Source organism: Naegleria lovaniensis (assembly GCF_003324165.1).
Source record: "Naegleria lovaniensis strain ATCC 30569 chromosome Unknown tig007, whole genome shotgun sequence".
Lineage (NCBI taxonomy): Eukaryota > Heterolobosea > Eutetramitea > Acrasida > Naegleriidae > Naegleria > Naegleria lovaniensis.
This window is the reverse complement of record NW_025407829.1, coordinates 112099-129206: the sequence shown is the minus strand read 5'-3', so window position 1 is coordinate 129206 and position 17108 is coordinate 112099. Positions and strand designations below refer to the sequence as shown.

At 36.7% G+C, this 17108-nt stretch overlaps 7 protein-coding genes across 7 annotated transcripts; 2 read left to right on the top strand and 5 right to left on the bottom strand.

Moving 5' to 3' along the window:
- Positions 1 to 28: 28 nt before the first annotated feature.
- C9374_013891 (uncharacterized protein) lies at positions 29 to 3677 on the top strand (the record flags this gene model as incomplete). The annotated part of the gene is made up of 3 exons (XM_044689817.1): positions 29 to 481; positions 568 to 2765; positions 2831 to 3677. 3 exons carry the CDS (start codon positions 29 to 31, stop codon positions 3675 to 3677), a joined length of 3498 nt encoding a protein of 1165 aa, XP_044553323.1.
- Positions 3678 to 3715: 38 nt separating this feature from the next.
- Positions 3716 to 6819, bottom strand: C9374_013890 (uncharacterized protein; the record flags this gene model as incomplete). The annotated part of the gene is made up of 2 exons (XM_044689816.1): positions 3716 to 5135; positions 5192 to 6819. The coding sequence occupies 2 exons, from the start codon at positions 6817 to 6819 to the stop codon at positions 3716 to 3718; spliced, it is 3048 nt and encodes a 1015-aa protein (XP_044553322.1).
- Positions 6820 to 7141: 322 nt separating this feature from the next.
- On the bottom strand, positions 7142 to 10663 carry C9374_013889 (uncharacterized protein; the record flags this gene model as incomplete). Its single annotated transcript, XM_044689815.1, has 1 exon — positions 7142 to 10663. One exon carries the CDS (start codon positions 10661 to 10663, stop codon positions 7142 to 7144), a length of 3522 nt encoding a protein of 1173 aa, XP_044553321.1.
- Positions 10664 to 10680: 17 nt separating this feature from the next.
- On the bottom strand, positions 10681 to 12105 carry C9374_013888 (uncharacterized protein; the record flags this gene model as incomplete). Its single annotated transcript, XM_044689814.1, has 1 exon — positions 10681 to 12105. One exon carries the CDS (start codon positions 12103 to 12105, stop codon positions 10681 to 10683), a length of 1425 nt encoding a protein of 474 aa, XP_044553320.1.
- A 164-nt stretch (positions 12106 to 12269) lies between these two features.
- On the top strand, positions 12270 to 13196 carry C9374_013887 (uncharacterized protein; the record flags this gene model as incomplete). The annotated part of the gene is made up of 3 exons (XM_044689812.1): positions 12270 to 12450; positions 12594 to 12979; positions 13053 to 13196. 3 exons carry the CDS (start codon positions 12270 to 12272, stop codon positions 13194 to 13196), a joined length of 711 nt encoding a protein of 236 aa, XP_044553319.1.
- Positions 13197 to 13355: 159 nt separating this feature from the next.
- C9374_013886 (uncharacterized protein) lies at positions 13356 to 14609 on the bottom strand (the record flags this gene model as incomplete). Its single annotated transcript, XM_044689811.1, has 1 exon — positions 13356 to 14609. The coding sequence occupies one exon, from the start codon at positions 14607 to 14609 to the stop codon at positions 13356 to 13358; it is 1254 nt and encodes a 417-aa protein (XP_044553318.1).
- Positions 14610 to 14875: 266 nt separating this feature from the next.
- C9374_013885 (uncharacterized protein) lies at positions 14876 to 16959 on the bottom strand (the record flags this gene model as incomplete). Its single annotated transcript, XM_044689810.1, has 3 exons — positions 14876 to 15747; positions 15913 to 16295; positions 16481 to 16959. The coding sequence occupies 3 exons, from the start codon at positions 16957 to 16959 to the stop codon at positions 14876 to 14878; spliced, it is 1734 nt and encodes a 577-aa protein (XP_044553317.1).
- Positions 16960 to 17108: the final 149 nt, after the last annotated feature.

The following is a 17108-nucleotide window of genomic DNA, read 5'->3' as shown; positions in this document are numbered from 1 at the left end:
GGCGAATGGTTTTTCAGCAAACAAAAAAATGGCAAAAGACGACTTTTTGATCTCCGAGTACGATGATGATGAAAATCAAATGAAACCGAGGGTGAGTGATGGCTCTGATGATGGAGCTTCCTCTGAATTTTCAGCATCGGATCAAGAGGATGGTGGAGAATCAGATGTCTCTTTGATGGATTCGTCATCGGAAGAGGAATTGTCCAAAAAAAAGAGGAAGAAGAAACACCAGTTGAAAGAGTTAAAATTAAAAAACAAAACGTTGGACTTTACATTATTCATGTCCCGAATTACGAACTTGAAAATTGATTATCAATGTTTTAATGATTTGAAACTCTCCCAAAATAATCCTGCTCCAAAGTATATGTTGAATTCGTGCAAACTGAAAAATCATCAATGGGAAGGTGTATCTTGGCTCAAATCTCTGCTAATCGATCATGAGACTTCTGGAATACTTGGTGATGATATGGGTCTTGGAAAGGTTTGTACTAGCTCGAATTTTCTGATTCAATTTTTGATGTGCGTGTTATTATCCATGATCATAAATTTTCAACACAACACTTTTAGACTGTGCAAGTGATTGCATTTATAGCCTATGTTATGGAGCTAATGGATACATCATCGAGTGTTGAAAGAAAACCTTTTTTAATTGTCACACCGCTGTCACTTATCGAGAATTGGTGCTTGGAGTTTAAAAAATTCTGTGGGGACAATATCAAAATTTTGAGATATATTGGAAACCAAGAAGAACGTTCAAAATTACAGTCCAACGTTGAGGGAGATTTTGAAAATTCCGGAAATGTTCCTTTTGACGTAGTGGTTACGTCGTATGAAATGATATTGAACGATGAACATTTTCTTGGACGATTTAACTACAAATTATTGTGCGTAGATGAGGCTCATAGGCTGAAGAGCCCTAAATCTCAGCTCTACAAAATGCTGCAACAAGTTTATAAATGGGAAAGAGCTATTCTAATGAGTGGCACACCATTAATGAACTCAATGCATGAGTTATGGGCCTTACTTCGTTTTGCCGCACCACAGTTCTTTGATCACGACTATGACACATTCGAACGATGGTTCCCTCAACAATGCTTTTTGTCAAAGTCACGACTCAAAAAGAGTGTCTCGGCAACACAACCAAGTCTGGAAGATGCTGATGAGGTAATGTCTGTTGATGCAGATCAAGTTCGTAAAAACTTCCAGTTCATGCTAAAACCATTTCTGCTCAGAAGAACTAAAAATCAAGTGTTGAAGGATGACCTTCCACCCAAGAAGGAACACATTATTTATACACGTTTAACGAGCATGCAAAAGAAGTATTACAAATCATTCCTTCTTAAAGACAGACAAACGATTGGAAAAAAGAATGTCAAAGGTCTGAACAACATCCTTATGAGCTTGAGAAAGTGTTGCAATCACCCTTATTTATTTGAAGGAGCAGAACCAGAACCATTTGTGGAGGGCGAACATATTGTTAATAATAGTGGCAAAATGATAATACTTGACAAATTGCTGAAGAAGTTAAAGAAAGAAGGACACCGTGTATTGATCTTTTCACAAATGACATCAATGCTCGATATCTTGCAAGATTATTTCCATTACCGAAAGTGGAATTATGAACGTCTGGATGGAAGTGTCAGAGGAGAGGAACGATTTAACGCAATTGCTAATTTCTCCGATAATAACGTATTTGCCTTTCTACTCTCAACAAGAGCTGGAGGTGTTGGTCTCAACTTGGTCAGCGCCGACACAGTTATTTTTACAGATATGGATATGAATCCTCAGCTCGATTTTCAAGCTCAATCCAGATGTCACAGAATTGGACAAGACAAACCCGTTTCAGTGTATCGCTTGGTGACCGAGAATACCGTGGAGGAGGTGATTTTACGACGTTCCATGAAAAAGATTACTCTCTCTGTCAACACTGTAGACACTGCAGCTGCTGCTTCCAACTCTTTCGAGTCAAATTCTGATGACAAGTTATCGACAGATACAATACTTGAAATACTTACATTTGGACTTCACAAAATCATGAACTCGTCTTCCACTACTGAGGATGATCATGATACGGATCAAGCATTGTTAGAACTTTCAATCGATGACATACTGGATGAAAAAAGTTCGCTTCATTCATCAGGACGATTAAGTCTTACATTGGACGAGGCAGCCGAGTCGTTTAAAGAAAATGCAGAATCCAATTCTGAATCCATCTACATGTATGAAGGTGTCGATTATCAACAAAAACCATCGAAGATTTCTTACAAAGAACCACAGCAAAATGAAAAGGACATTGAAGTTTTGAAAAATATTTTGGAAGAAGTTGGATTGGATCTGTCACAAACAATACCAGCACAAACGAATAGAGGAAAGAATGCAGCCAAGAAGAGGAAAAAAGAAGTGTTGTCATCATCTTCGAGTAGTGAAGACGACAATTTGCTGTACTCCTACTCTTCTGGGAAAGATGATGAAAAATCAACTCCAATTTCTAGAAGAACGCGATCTGCAACTAAAACATCACGAAAGAAACGAAAAGTTAAAAAAGAGGATGACGAAAGTGATTATGATGCATATGATCCACACACTATTACAATTCCAGAAGATTGGGATCTTGAATTATACTTGATGGAACAAGAATTCAACCAAGAAGATGAGGAACCATCCACTCCAACACTAAATGCTGATAACAACCAAATTCAATATGTTAAAGGAGATGTGACATCACCTGAAAAATATGAAAGTTCTGGAGCTCGATTTATTATCAAGTATGTAGTAATATTATTTGTGGATTTTTTAAATTACGAACGATCATTGTGTAAATTTTCAACAGTTGTATTTCTGATTTTGGCCAATATCCAACAGCTGGAATATCAAAACAAATCATTACCAAATATTCAGACAAACCAAAAGTGATTTATGAAAATGCCATTGAGCAAGGAGAAATTTCACTCGGCGATGCACAACTCATTCCACTCAAGAAGAGCAATCACGCATCTACCCATGTCGTGAATGTCATTGCACAGCATTATGAGAAATCCAAAGGACATGGACCTTTATTAACCAATGCTCTTGAAGTTGCTCTTCATAAAGTGGCATATTCTGCAATAACAATGAAAGCAACAGTTCACATGCCTCGAATTGGATTTGGATTGCAAGGATTTGATTGGTATTCGACTGAAAGAATTCTTAAAAAGTGTTTACTGAAAGCAGGAATCAAGACTTTTGTTTACTATTTTGACAGGAATGCCAGCAGCAGTACGATCAAATCATCAATCATGACTCCTGTGAAGCATGTAGCGACACCTACCACCAAGCGTACTCCTGTGAAGCAAAATTCTCCTCCTCCACAACAACAACCACAGCCAGTGGCCAACAAAGTGGATACGAAGGATGATCCTCTTGAATCCTTGAACATTTACTTGTATGGTGTGGAAAATAAGAATGATAAGAAACTGAAACGATTAATCACAATTAATGGAGGTATTATTACAAATTCAATCTCGAATTTGGATATGATTATTGTCAGCCATCCATTTTCTCTGGCTACCAATGACAACAGTGTCGTTAAGGATGACGAAATTGAGGATCAAGAAACAGTACAATTGAAAGAATATCTCAAACAACATCCCTTGTGCCAAGTGGTAACTTCATCCGATATTATGACCATGATTCAATAATAACAATTAATTCACATCTGTTGATGCTCAACAAATGATTATGGCTTGTTGCTTTTTTTGAGAGGCGAGGTTGACTTTAAAATCTTCTTTTTCTTTGTCATTGTTGGATTGCTTGCAGTTTTGGATTTTGTTGCGATTGGAACTTCCTTTCTGCTCTCTTGTTGAGGTCGTTTGTCAATTTGTTTTACCACAGATCTTAGTTCAACCAGCTCTTTTCCATGCATACTAATATCTTTAACAAGGGCTTTCATTTTCTGAGTGTAATCTTTGAATTCGTTGTTGCATTCCTCTTGAAGTTTGGCAAAATCTTTCAATTTTCCAATAGAAGGTGCTTCTGAAATGTCTGTTTCATGAGCTGATTGCTGATCCTCAAGTAATGAATTATCACATGAGGATGACTCTTTCACTGGTTCAGGTTGTTTTCTCCTCACAACAACCGTCGAAGAGGCGTTAAAAGTTTCTTCATTCATTTCCTTTCTCTCTTGTGTGGGTTTGTTGACGACGGGAGTAGAAGACCTTGTAGCATGTCCATGGTTCACTCCTCCGTCAGCAGTCACATTTCGAGTTTCTACCATCGTTCGTTTCAATCTTCGCCTTCTCTTTTTCTTTAACGTACTACATGAAGATTCACAATCAGAGCTCGACGTGGAACTCGAGCCATCATCTGTGCTTCGATCTTCTTTTTGATTCGTCACTGCAACTTGTTGCTGCGTTACTTCTACTTGACGGAATAATGGTTTAATACTATCCATGGTTTCTCTATTTGGATTCACATTCTCATTCATGTTGTTACAAGTCACTGGTTGTTGCTTAATGGTTGTACTAGCACTCATAGATTCCATAACAACATTGCTGTTAAATCTCATATGCGAGGTCATTGGAGGAGACGAGGTCATGACACTTTTAATACTTTCCAAGTGTTCACATCTACGTTCGAGTCTTTCATTTTCCTTTCGTTCATTTTCCAATAATTTTTTCAATTCTTGTATTTTCTCGTCGAACATTTTTTCTCGTTTCATGACTTGTTCTTTGAGTTTTTCATACTCTTCTGAAAATTTCTTTTTTTGTTTTTCTGTAATGATTTGATACTTTTTTGATCTTTTCTTTTCCTCTTCATATTTTGATTTGTATTGTTCAAGCTGTTCTTCAACTGTTTTTTTTAAATTCAAAAATTTGGCTTCATATTCTCCAATGCGAGTTTCTGCTTCCTTGTTTTCTTGGCGTAAGCGAGCGTCATTCTCCAATAATTCTTTAAATTTGGATTCTTCGTTCAATAGTAGAGTTTCTTTTTCCTTGTTGACAGCTAATAGTGTTTCTCTGAGCTCTTGATAATTTCTCATTACATCTTGTGACTCTTTCTCGAGCTCTATAATTTTCTCCTCTTTTTGATAATAAGTTTTTCGTTCTTCTTCTAGTTTCTTGTTGAGCATTTTGATGGTTTCATTTTGTTGAGAAGATCTGTTGAGAGAAAAAATTTTCAGCGTGTGAAATACAAATTTAAAAATTCAACTTACTGCTCATTCAACTGCTCAATTTTCTCCTTCATTTCTTTCACTTTAGAGGTGTGTAGTTTTGTCAATTCAGAAATTTTTTGACTATATTCCTCGTTTGCCTTTTTAAGATCGCTCATTTCTGCATTCACTTGTTCGGAATGCTTTTTAATGTCCCTAGAATGAGAAAGAAGCTCATTGTATCTCTTTTGAATGTTTAAATAAGTTTTTTCTTTTTCCTTCCAATCATTTTCCTTTTCTTTAAATGCTTTTTGAAGTTGTTGTGACTCATCTGTCTTGATTTGCAACTTTTGGCGCAGTTGAATAAGTTGTTCATTTTGCTTCTTTGTTTTTACACTCAATTCACTTGACTCTGAAATGAGAGTAGAGATTTTTTCATCCCAATCTTTTTCCTTATTTTTGAATTCGAGCCACTTTTCTTCATAGAGGTCACGAAGAGCTTTGAGCTCAATATCTTTTTCTTTTTCAGCTGTACGAGCTTTTTCTTCTTGTATTCGAAACAGATCTTCAAATTCTGCAAGTTTTCGAGTGAGGGATGCAATTCTTCTCTCCGAATCTTTGAGTAAAACATCTTTTTCAAGATCTCTCTTTTTCTTTTCGAGCTTGATTCGCTCATCTTCAGAGTGTTGATGGTTCTGATGAGTGGATTGAGGCCTAGGTTTCGTAGATGGAATTTTAGGGGAGGTAGATCGACTTTGGGTGTTGTTGTTTGTCGCCACTGATGTCGTAGAAGACTGAGAAGGTTGAGAAGGATGTGATTGAGGTTTTCGAGATGCGTTCGATGCAGATTTCGAGAGGCTAGCTGTTGTGACATTCTTAGCTTTCATTTCCGCTTTCGATTGCTCTATTGTCGATGATGAAAGTTTTTGAGATCGATTTGTTGCTACTTGTTGAGATTCTCTACCATTTTCTTCTCTTCCATGATCCGAAACATCTGTAAGGTCAACTTGTGTGGATTCGTCATCGGAACAACACGGCAGCACAGATTCCAATACAAATGGAGTCGAGCCCTGTCGTCTTCGTCGTTCATTTTCTAGACGATGTTTTTCCAAAAGTTTATGAACTGGATTGAAAGAAAGAGCTGATGAATTGATGGCAGTAAGAGCTTTTTTTGCTTGTTGTAGTGCTGAATGATGTTCTTCCACGTCCGTTAATTGAATATCTTCGTCATCATTGTCGTCGTGTTCTTCACGTGTATGATCCTCTTCATGCTCCTCCTCATCCTCCTCATGATGTTCTAATTGTTGAGTTGGATCATCGACAAGAACGCTCATATCACTATTTTCATCATGTGATGAAAGTAATAATTCTTGTTCTTTGGTGGATAAATTCTTCATTTCGGCTTGCATTTCTCGGAGCGTGTAAAAGATGGAGGTCGAATTGGATGTTGTTGAAGTGCCACCCATCATGGGAGAAGAGATCACGTCTTCTTCGTCATCATCGTTTTCATCCTTGATGTTCTGAAGATTTTTTGTAAGACTTGTTTTTGTCATGATTTCCGAGATGTTGGCATTTTGATATTGTTTCATCGATGAAGATAATTTAGAGGCTGGTTGGTTGTTGTGGTTGCCCGACGTCGATGGATCAAGACTCTTTCGACGATCGTTGTGAGTCAGGCTGCTCTTTTGCATTTGTTTTTAAAAAAGCGAATGGTGGGAAATTTGTACAACTTTGCGCGCGAAAACATTTTAAAAGGGCTGAAGTTGCGTTGTTGTTTTCTAGAAATATTTTGTCTTGTTGCAACAACACATGGAACGGACAATGAGTAATCTTCAGGCTTTAATCAACAAAATCTAAACAGAGTTTGTGCTATTGTCATCTATAGAAATCCAAATAACACGATGAAACAACAGTTCGTTACGCTTTTACCTGGATATCACCGCCAACATTCAAACAACAGTGTTGTTACAACCATGTTCATTTAAACGGAAATGTCAAACTCATCTTTTGGGCTCAATCGATATCTTTGGCTGTGAAAAACATTTTCAGTCTTTGCTTTAAAGCAATATTGGTGCACTTCTCAATCTCCTCAGTGAAAGTTGAAATAAAGCTATATTTCGACGAGAGTGCATTTTTCAAAGCTTGTCCAGAAGGGTACATGAGATGGAAGACGTGTTGGAAAAAGTAGAAAATTTGTTCAAGCATCTCATCTTCAATTTCGTCACCATCGTTTTGTTGGAACAAGGTGCTCAGCAGACTTGAATATTTACGTTTCTTGATGGGTCTAATTTCAGGGCTGACATCCCATTCAATCGTCAAAAATAACATCACTAGCTCAGTAAAGCAAAATTCAAGAACGGGAACATCCTGTGCAGATTTTTCAGGCGAAGAGGATGAACTGCTGGATGATGACGATGCTGACAACTGAGCGAGTGGAGTGATGAATGGTCCTATGACTCGGCATAAAAAGTAAAATTGTTCACGTGTTTCAATCTTATATTTTCCGCTCTTTCTAAGTTGCTTTAAGAACTTTTTGAAACTTGCAAGCGCTTCATTAGTTGCCGTGTGTAAATAATTATGTAGAATACATAACATGCACTCTGCAGGAGTCTTAATAGATTGTAGTTCATGCTTATTTTCCAAATCGTTAATTAAAAGTAAATGAGGGTTCTTCGACAAGAATTCTGCTAGAATCGCCAACACTAAGTCTCCAATTGTTGGTGGTAACGATGCCAATATGAGTCCAATAGTGTGAGATAATTTGTAGAGCTGTGGTCTTGGTAAGAGATCCATATTTTCTATCAAGCATTCAATTAATTTTTTGACAATATCTTTTAGCTCGAGAGGAAGACAAAGAATTTCAATCACACAAGCATTCAATCTCAATTCAAAAGTATTTGTAAATTCATAAAAAATGTGCTTTGGTGTAATGTATGTATGATTAGCTCTGGCTTCTTGAATCGTTGGAAGAACTTCAGAAACACATGTAATTAATTTCAAAAAATAGGTTCTATCAAAGATATCTGATTGTGATGCAATGACTTCAGCAGGTTGAGAAAAGTAATCTTTGGCGGTTTTGGAGAATGAGGCGTTCATGTCTCGTAGGGTGTACTCTTCACTTTTACGTACAATATTGAAGAGGAGTTTCTTGCACTCCAGGGTAATCTCGTCGTGGAAGGTCAATAACATATCTTTTACAAATGTGAGAAGGTATTCGTGGTAAATAAATAGGTCACCATAAGTCTCCAACAGACCATGAAGAATATCGAACGAATTGAGCTCACATAATCTTCTGCAAAGCAAGTCGAGAATAGGAATCATGCGAATACATACATTTCCATAATAGCAGGGCCTAGATGCTGACTCATGAACAGAGGATGTACCAAAGGTTTCAGGAAACTCTGCATGATATTTCTGATGAGAATCAAAATAGTCTGGATCTTCAAAATGGTTTGGATGTTTGTTGTGACATAAAAAGCCCGTAACACGCCTCAATAGACCTTTTTCATCGGTATTCAATATTGAAAGCAAGACTGAATGTGCAAATTGGTGTTCGACCTTACTATTTGGAGTCTCTAAAGAAGTCAAAGAGGTAGTTTTTGATCTATCCATTAATGCTAATGCAACTGGTTCTATTGGAACAAACTCATAGGTCCAAATAAACTTGGATAAATGTGCAGAAACACGTTGCATAACAAGATAGATAGTATCATCTCCAGTGTTGCTACCCTCTACCAAATATTCATCCAAAATGTAATCAACAAATCGATAAATGTTGTTGACCAACTCTTTTGGTGTATGAGTCTCTAGTAATACTTTCTTCCAAACCTTTACCTCATCATTGGTGGGTTGTTTTGGCTCTGATTTATATAACCGAGACCAAATTGCACATAATAGATTTCTATTGTTTTCTTGAACCGTTTCTTGAAGATTTTTGGCATCCAATTGTTTTTCAATTTTTGAAATTGCTTCCTTGTCGTATGAAGGGCTTTCTGTTGGTTCGCTCTTTTTGGAAAGAAAAAGATCTATCATCTTCTTTACAAGATCAGAATAAAGTCTTTGCTTGCTGTTGAGCTTTCCAAAATCTTCGATTGTTTTCATGCAGTGAGATGCAATTTTGTTGAAACAAGAGAGACGAGCACTTTTTTCATGTTTGTCTTGTTTCCATGAAAGCTTAAAGTTTCGAATGAATGAGAATAACAAATTTCTCTTTAAGGTCTCTGAAATGCTAGTGCTATCGCTCAATTGCTTGTCTATAAACTTTTCCATGCGCTTAAAGTCGCTAAGGAGATAGGACATCATTTTCACACCCAAATTTTCTAGAATTAAAAATAATCGATGAGATCCACTATCCTTACTGGAGCCTATTTGAGAATACAGAGTCATAAATAGAGTCAAAAAGTTATCTGGAGAGCTATATTTCAGCAATCTCACTAGTCTAAAGTTTAACAACTCTGCAACTATAAAATAGTTAATCTTTAGCTCTCCCAACAATTCGTTCAAGTTGGATGGAGTGCAATACATTGCTCTAGCAAGGGTTTCAATTATTCCAGGAGGGAAATGTTCATTGCTATTTACATTCTTGAGCTGCTTGGAGCGTAAGAATTCCAATATAAACCCAAGTAACTTGCGTCTTGCCATAACAGAAATGACAAGAATAAGGTTTACGCTCACGGGCTTTCTTTTTCCAACGAACTCATAATGTACATCAACTGCATCATGAGGAATCGTCCGTAAAGGTTCATCTTCAGAATTTGATGATAGAAAATCGAACATGCTTTGTCCCAGCTGTCTAATTAAATAATTAGATAGTAAGAAAATATTTTTCAAAGTATTTTCATCTGGATTGTGATAGTTAATTACAGTCTCCTTGAACCAGGTGTCCATCTCTTTGACAAAGCTCATGGATGATTGTTCTATTTGAATATCTTGTTCGACTAGGGCCTCCCGTAATCGCAACTGAATCATATGAGTATGAGATTGAAGCAAGTTCTCTTCAAATGGATGCCATGCTGCAAAGTTTTTGTACCTCAATTCGCTAACGAGCTTGATAAATTCACGAATAAGCAATGGATCGCCATCAAATCTTGTCCGTTTTGTCATTACAATTTGAAGTAGCAACCAAACGAGATTGTGATCTTTCATATGATCTCCAAATAATTCTACGCATTTTCTTAAGCTCAATATTTGGTACGTTGACTCGCTTGATGAGCTTTCTTTAGAGAAATTCAAATAGTTTCCCTTGAAATGAAGTGTGGTAGCATCTGCAAGTTCGGTCTCTCCAAAGAAAATCATTTTCATATTGATGACTGGTTTGTTTCTCGAGATTAGAGAGTCCAGTTGATTAGCAAGGAGAATCCATTTTCCCAAAATACTTTTTGAAACATCTGAAAACATGGTTTCATATTGACAAGGGTATGTCTCCTTCTCGTCTAACAACTGAAGAATCCGCAGAACCATGGCCTCATGTATCATGTCTGAGGTAAAATTGAACTTGTACTTTTTTTTCTTTTGATCTTCTAAACCTTTCAACATTTTTTCTCCTTTCACAATTAAATCAAAACTGTCTGGATGAATGTGTTGTGAGAGAGCACTGCATAATTTTTGAACTCGTAGGATCCATTCAGAGGAACCGCGTTTGGGAATGGTTGAGCCAAATTTAAAGTTAATGTCATGTTCAACTCCTCAATCACATAAGTATTCACATTTGGATAGTAAACGGGTATGTGTTGAAGAAATATCAATGCTTGTGAATTCTCACATGAAAAGCTTAAAATCTTGTCCAATTTTTGTTTTTTAACCTTCAAATCCTGAATTATGGAAAGAGGGATTTGAGTCGATGTGAACTGGGAAGTCATCGAATATACCAAAGTCATTAACTTGTAAAAAGGAATCATGCTAGCCACTCTAAAAATCAAGTCATTCACAATCACTTTTAGCTCTTCGTCACGCCCAGTACAACTTCTATTGTTGGTACTAAGGAACATGACCATAACTCTGAAAAGTGTGATTAGTGTCTCTAAAATTACTTCTTCATTCTTTCCTCTGCTTGAAGATGATGATACAGGGCTTGTAAATCGATTACTGAAAGTGCAAATACTCTTTAAAATATTATTAATAAAGGAGAGGTATCTTTTGCAAATTTCAACGTCATAATCTAGCTTCATAGATTTGGGAAGTTCTGACATGATCCTTAATAATTCTGTGAGTACAAAATGAGCTGTGTTGCTCATTGTTCCCATATATTCGTGGGTAATCAAGTCATGCAGAAAGTCCAAAACAATATCTACCTCATTAGGTTGAAATGTTACATTGTTTGCAGGTACTGGAGCATAAAAATTTGTGTCTCTAAATGCAAAAGTGAAAATGTCCTTTGAATCGTTTTGTTGTGATATGCCTTCAGTCATCATTTCATCAACGGATTTAACTTTTGTAAAAGTGGCAATTGAAGAAAAATGATTTGGTTGTTCTTTGATTGATTGGAAAAAGAGTGAAAGAAACGCAGGTAAATGTTGTTTGATATCCACTTGTCCTTCATGCTTTAAATATTCGATAAGACCAGTGTTGACTGTAGGACATGGTAAGGCTGTTGATGAAGACATGTTTGAAGTAGACTCTCCAAAGAGTACTCTATCTGGAAAATCTAAAACAATTCCACTTCCTTTGAGCAAATAAATTAAAAAAGGAGAAACAACGCTTCGCTTGTACATTTGTGTGGTCGCGCCCATCTGAAAATCCCCATAATCAAACTCATCGTCAAGTGTTGATGTTGTTTTGATTCTCTTGTTTTGATGATGATACATATCGGATGATGGAAAATTCAATAGATTAGAATCAAAAAAAGATGTTGATCCGTATGTTGTTTTCATCATCATGCCATCATCACCATCATCGGCTCCCTGACCACCACTCTCCGATAAATTAAATGAAGATGGAGTTGGAGTCAGTGATGATGAAGACCCAGAAGGAGGAAGCATTTTTTTTGATGAAATTTATTCCTGCAAGCGAGTATTAGAAGTGGACGATGAAAGTTTTCTTCTTCAATTATTCTTCTATTCTTTTCAACAATGACAATATTTGTCTTGATCCCATCAGTAAGCATGGGCGTTCATGATGTTGTAACAGAATTGAAACAAAAAAAATGAAATTATGGGAGCTTGAAGCCTTTCTGCAGGAACACATTCAGAATTTTGAAAAACCGAAAATTAAATTGGAACAATACATTACCACCCCACATTTAGCTTCTCATACATTGTATACAGCACAATTTTCATTTGATGATATTGAAGGAAAGGAGGTTTTGGATTTGGGAATTGGTACTGGTAGGTTTGATGATGATGTTCATCTCGGAATTGAAAAGAGCTGTTGATTTATTGACTTTTTATCGGAATATTGAAATGACTCGATTATTCGGATCATTGTTACTTTCATATATTGATCTTGATGGTTGAAATCAATTTAACAGGAATGCTTGGTCTTGGAGCTTGTTTATTGGGAGCAAAGCATGTCACAGGAGTTGATATTGATGACGATGCTTTGAGGATATGTAGTGAAAACATTGATGCAATTATTGAAGATATTGATGAAGATTTGGTGCCTCATTTCGCCTATCGTCTTGATCTAATTCAAAGTGACGTTTTTCAATTTGAACGAATGTTAAAAATTAGAGCCAAAAAATTAGCCTTGCAAAAAGGAACAACCGAAGAAGAAGAATATAGATTATTTGATACAGTTCTGTTAAATCCACCGTTTGGAACTCGTATCAAAGGAGCTGACATGATGTTTTTAAAAGTTGCCTCCGAGCTCACGAAAAATGCTGTTTACAGTCTTCACAAAACAAGTACTCGTGAGGTACGTGTTGTAACACGAATTTAATTATTCTCACTCAATATTTACTCGAATATTTACTGTGAAATATTTCAAGTTTGTAACACAAAAAGCTGCCAAGTGGGGCTTTGATGTCAAGGTGGTGGCAGAGTTAAATTATGATCTGGAAGCCAGCTACTCATTCCACAAAAAGAAATCACAACAAATTCAAGTTGACCTTATTCGTTTAAAACGCAAATAATAGACGATGATGAAAAAATTATCCCAGCATGAGGATATTCAACACGTCTCAACAAAATTACTACATCATTGACAAGTTTTATTTCACATTTTAACGCCCTGTGAAAACCATTTACATTTTATGCAATACATCCATTTACAGTGTCATGTTGGTTGTTGTTTATTGAGTTTTTCTAAGGGAATTCTTGGCACCTAAAATGGCAGCTAACGAAACCTGAGGTCCCTTATTGTTGCCCTTTGTCGCCGAAGATGGGCTCTTGGATGGTGAATTGTTACTCGATTCGATCACAGCCTCATCATCATTTCTCTTCTTCATTTCTTGTTGTTGCTTCATGGCATTCTCAGTTCCCAACTTCTTTTCCAATTGAGCTTGTTCTTCCAAATCTGCAAATTTCTCAACACTTGGCAATTCAATCGATGCTTCATTTTCCAATTTGGACAAAATGTCAATACTTGGTTTTTTCTCTTGTTGAGTTTGTTGCATGTTAGTTGGTCTTCTTCTCGCAAAGGATGGTTTCGAACTTAACTTTCTTTGAAGAATTTGTGAATTCTTTTGAGCTATAATTTCTGAAGAATCCATGTCACTGCTCGAAGTGGTATGATCTAATGGTTGACTTCCAGATTCTTCACCTGATTGCTTGTTCGATTTGTTGTTTTTAAGAAGCGATTGATAAGCATTTTGAGAGAGTAACTTGTTTTTCATAGCCTTTTTCAATTTCAATCGTTCTCCAATCAATCCAGAAGCCTCCGAAGGTGAAGTGACATGATCCGATGATGATGAATTTGACTTTGACACTTTCACAGGTGTTGGAATTTGAGATTTGTTGTTGATTGGAGTTTTCTGTTGTGGTTTGTTAGGAGCAGTCTTGTTGTTGTTGTTTTGTACAGAAATTTGTTGTTGAGGAGAACTATTGGTCTCTTCCTTTTGTGGTGTCACTTGTTGGGGTGTTTGTGGTTTAGAAGGAGTTTGTTGTTCATCTTGTAATACCTTCTTTGGAGTGACAAGTAGTGGAGTTTGTTCTGTGAACATGTCATCTTCGTGTTGTTCTTGTTGTTGAGCCTGGATTGCTTCAACTTGCGGTTCATTATTCCTTGTTAATGCCGTATTCGGAAGGATTGGAGTGGATGGCTGACTTGAAGACTTTTTCGAAACATGTCCCAAAACATTTTCTTCATCTTCTTGAATCGTCGATGAAGAAAGAATTGGAGTTGTCGAAGTGGTCATGAATGGTTCTTGTTCTTCTTGTTTGTGTTGTTTCCATCGATGGTAATCTTCGCTTTCGCGTGATTGTCGTTGTAATTCATCTCTGTACAGGGAACAAATGAATTCGACAAGGAAGGAGAGCCATGATGAAATGTAGTTGATGAAACGAGTCCATAAGGATGGAGCAGATGAGGAGGTAGAATTGGACATTTTTTTTTTTGTTGTTGTTTTTTGGCAGCTGACATTGGTGAGGTTTGGTGAGGGATGACAATTATTATTTGAATTGACCAATTATGTATCATTCGTGTCATGTTGTGAAAAATTTATTTGAAAAGGAGAGAATGAGTTACAATGTCATTCTCAACAAGTATCATGGATCATGATATGAGATTTCTCAGAAACATGTTTTGATGATTCAAAATTGTAATTTCATTGTAAAAATCGAAAATGTAAAAACTCTTGCTCGTTTGTGAATACTAATGCATCTCAGTAGGAATGTCATCCTTAATGACTTGCCAAACCTTACCAGTTCTAATTAAATGACAAATTTTCTCAATATCAGGTGACAAAAATCTATCCTTTTCATACGTTGGAACCTCTGATCTCACCAATTCATAGACTTTTTCAAGAATTGGTGTGGTCTTGAGTGGACGTAATAAATCAATTCCTTGACATGCACACATCAATTCAATAGCCAAAACGTATTCGACATTTTTGACAATGTCTAAACACTTCATACTTGCAAATGGACCCATAGAAACGTGATCTTCTTTGGCAGCCGATGTCGAAAGTGTATCGTTGGAACTTGGATGAGCCAAAACCTTGTTTTCACTTGTCAAGGCACTTGCTGTACAATGAGCAATCATGAAGCCGCTGTTAAGACCTCCTTCTTTAACCAAAAATGCTGGTAAACCACTCAAGTTACCATCAATCAGACGAGCAATTCTTCTTTCACTGATGTTTGCAAGCTCAGTAATACCAATACCCAAATAATCCATAATTTTGGCTGGATACTCGCCATGGAAATTACCACCACTCACAATTTGTTCATCATTTTCGTCAGCTGTTGTGTAGTGATGTAAATGTGAATGGAAATCTTCATTGTCTTCGAAATGAATGTGTCGTGAGTTTGGAACGTTACTTCCATTTGGATCAATAAATACCATTGGATTGTCAGTGGCTGCATTCAATTCATTTTCCATAACACCTCTACAAAATTCAACAGTGTCATTGACAACACCGTGCACTTGTGGAATGCATCTCAAAGTATAAGCGTCTTGGACACGAGAGCAATTCCAATGGCTGGCAGAAATTTCAGAAATTTCAAAAACTTTCTTTTCACTCTCCACTGTAATCATGTTGTTATCCATTGTGTATGAAATTGAAATGTTAACATTCAATGATGTGTTTGCAAATATTGAATAATAATTATTTCATGTCACCAATTAATGAAATATAATGATATTGTCAATTGTTGAGATAATCATTGGTATATACCACAATTATTACATACCCTTTTCAGTGAAAAGCATATGTCTCATTCTTCCTGCAACTTTTTGTTGTCCAGTGTGACGTCTTGCTTTGTGAATTCTTGCATCAAAGGCCTTAAACGAACCTCTGAGTGCCTCCAAAGTCATTGCACCAACAACATCAGCAATTCGTACTAAATTGATAGAACGAACTAAAGCATCAGTTCCCAAAGCACAAATGAATTGTGTACCGTTAATTAGTGCCAATCCTTCCTTGGCATGAACTTCGATGGGTTGTACTCCATGTTCTTTGAGTACTTTGGCTGCATCCTCGTATGTCTTGGTTGAGGGATTGTACATCATTCCTTCTCCCATCATTCCGAGAGCCATATGAGCAAGAGGAGCCAAATCTCCACTGGCTCCGACGCTGAGAATGTATGCAGTAATAAATGATATCATGATGATGAAGGAATGTGTCAACCATAATAAATTGCAATAAAAATCATCATGTTGTTGACAATGTTGACAAGGAAAAGAACATTTTAAAAGTTATGCATCATACAATGATTGCCATCATCGTTCTACTCTTTGTCAAATAAATTAACCACTTACCTTCCCTTGCAAGGAACAGCTGAAATGCATCCAGCGTTAAAAGCCTTCACCAATCTCTCAACTGTCTCCAATCGGATTCCAGAGAAACCCTTGGCCAACACATTGATACGCAAAGCCAACAACATTTTCGCTCTCTCCAAAGGCAAATAATCTCCAACACCAGCAGCATGCGAACGAATTAAATTCTTTTGCAAATCTTCAATATCTTCCTTTGCAATGACTGTAGTAGCAAAATGACCAAATCCTGTATTGATTCCGTATTTGACTTGATTGGTATGGATAATGTTATCAACGATTTTTCTAGCCTCCGTGATTCGGTCTTTGGCTTGTTGTGTGAGAGCAATTTTCAAATGAGGCTCATAACCGATTCTGTATAAATCCTCACAAGTGAGACTCTCACCATCAAGGTACAAGGTATGATCGGAGTGCAGCAAATTGGGTGGAGTGGTGGTTTCGCACAAATTTCCTTCTTGTTGCATTTTTTTTCTATGGGTTTTGTAATCTTTATTTCAACGAATCACAAAAACCGAAAGTTGAAAACCCTACCTTTTCCCTTTCTCTTAAGCAGGACAACTCTGGTCAGAAATTGCCAAGAACGTTGTTATAGAATACCGTCCTCGAGAAGAGA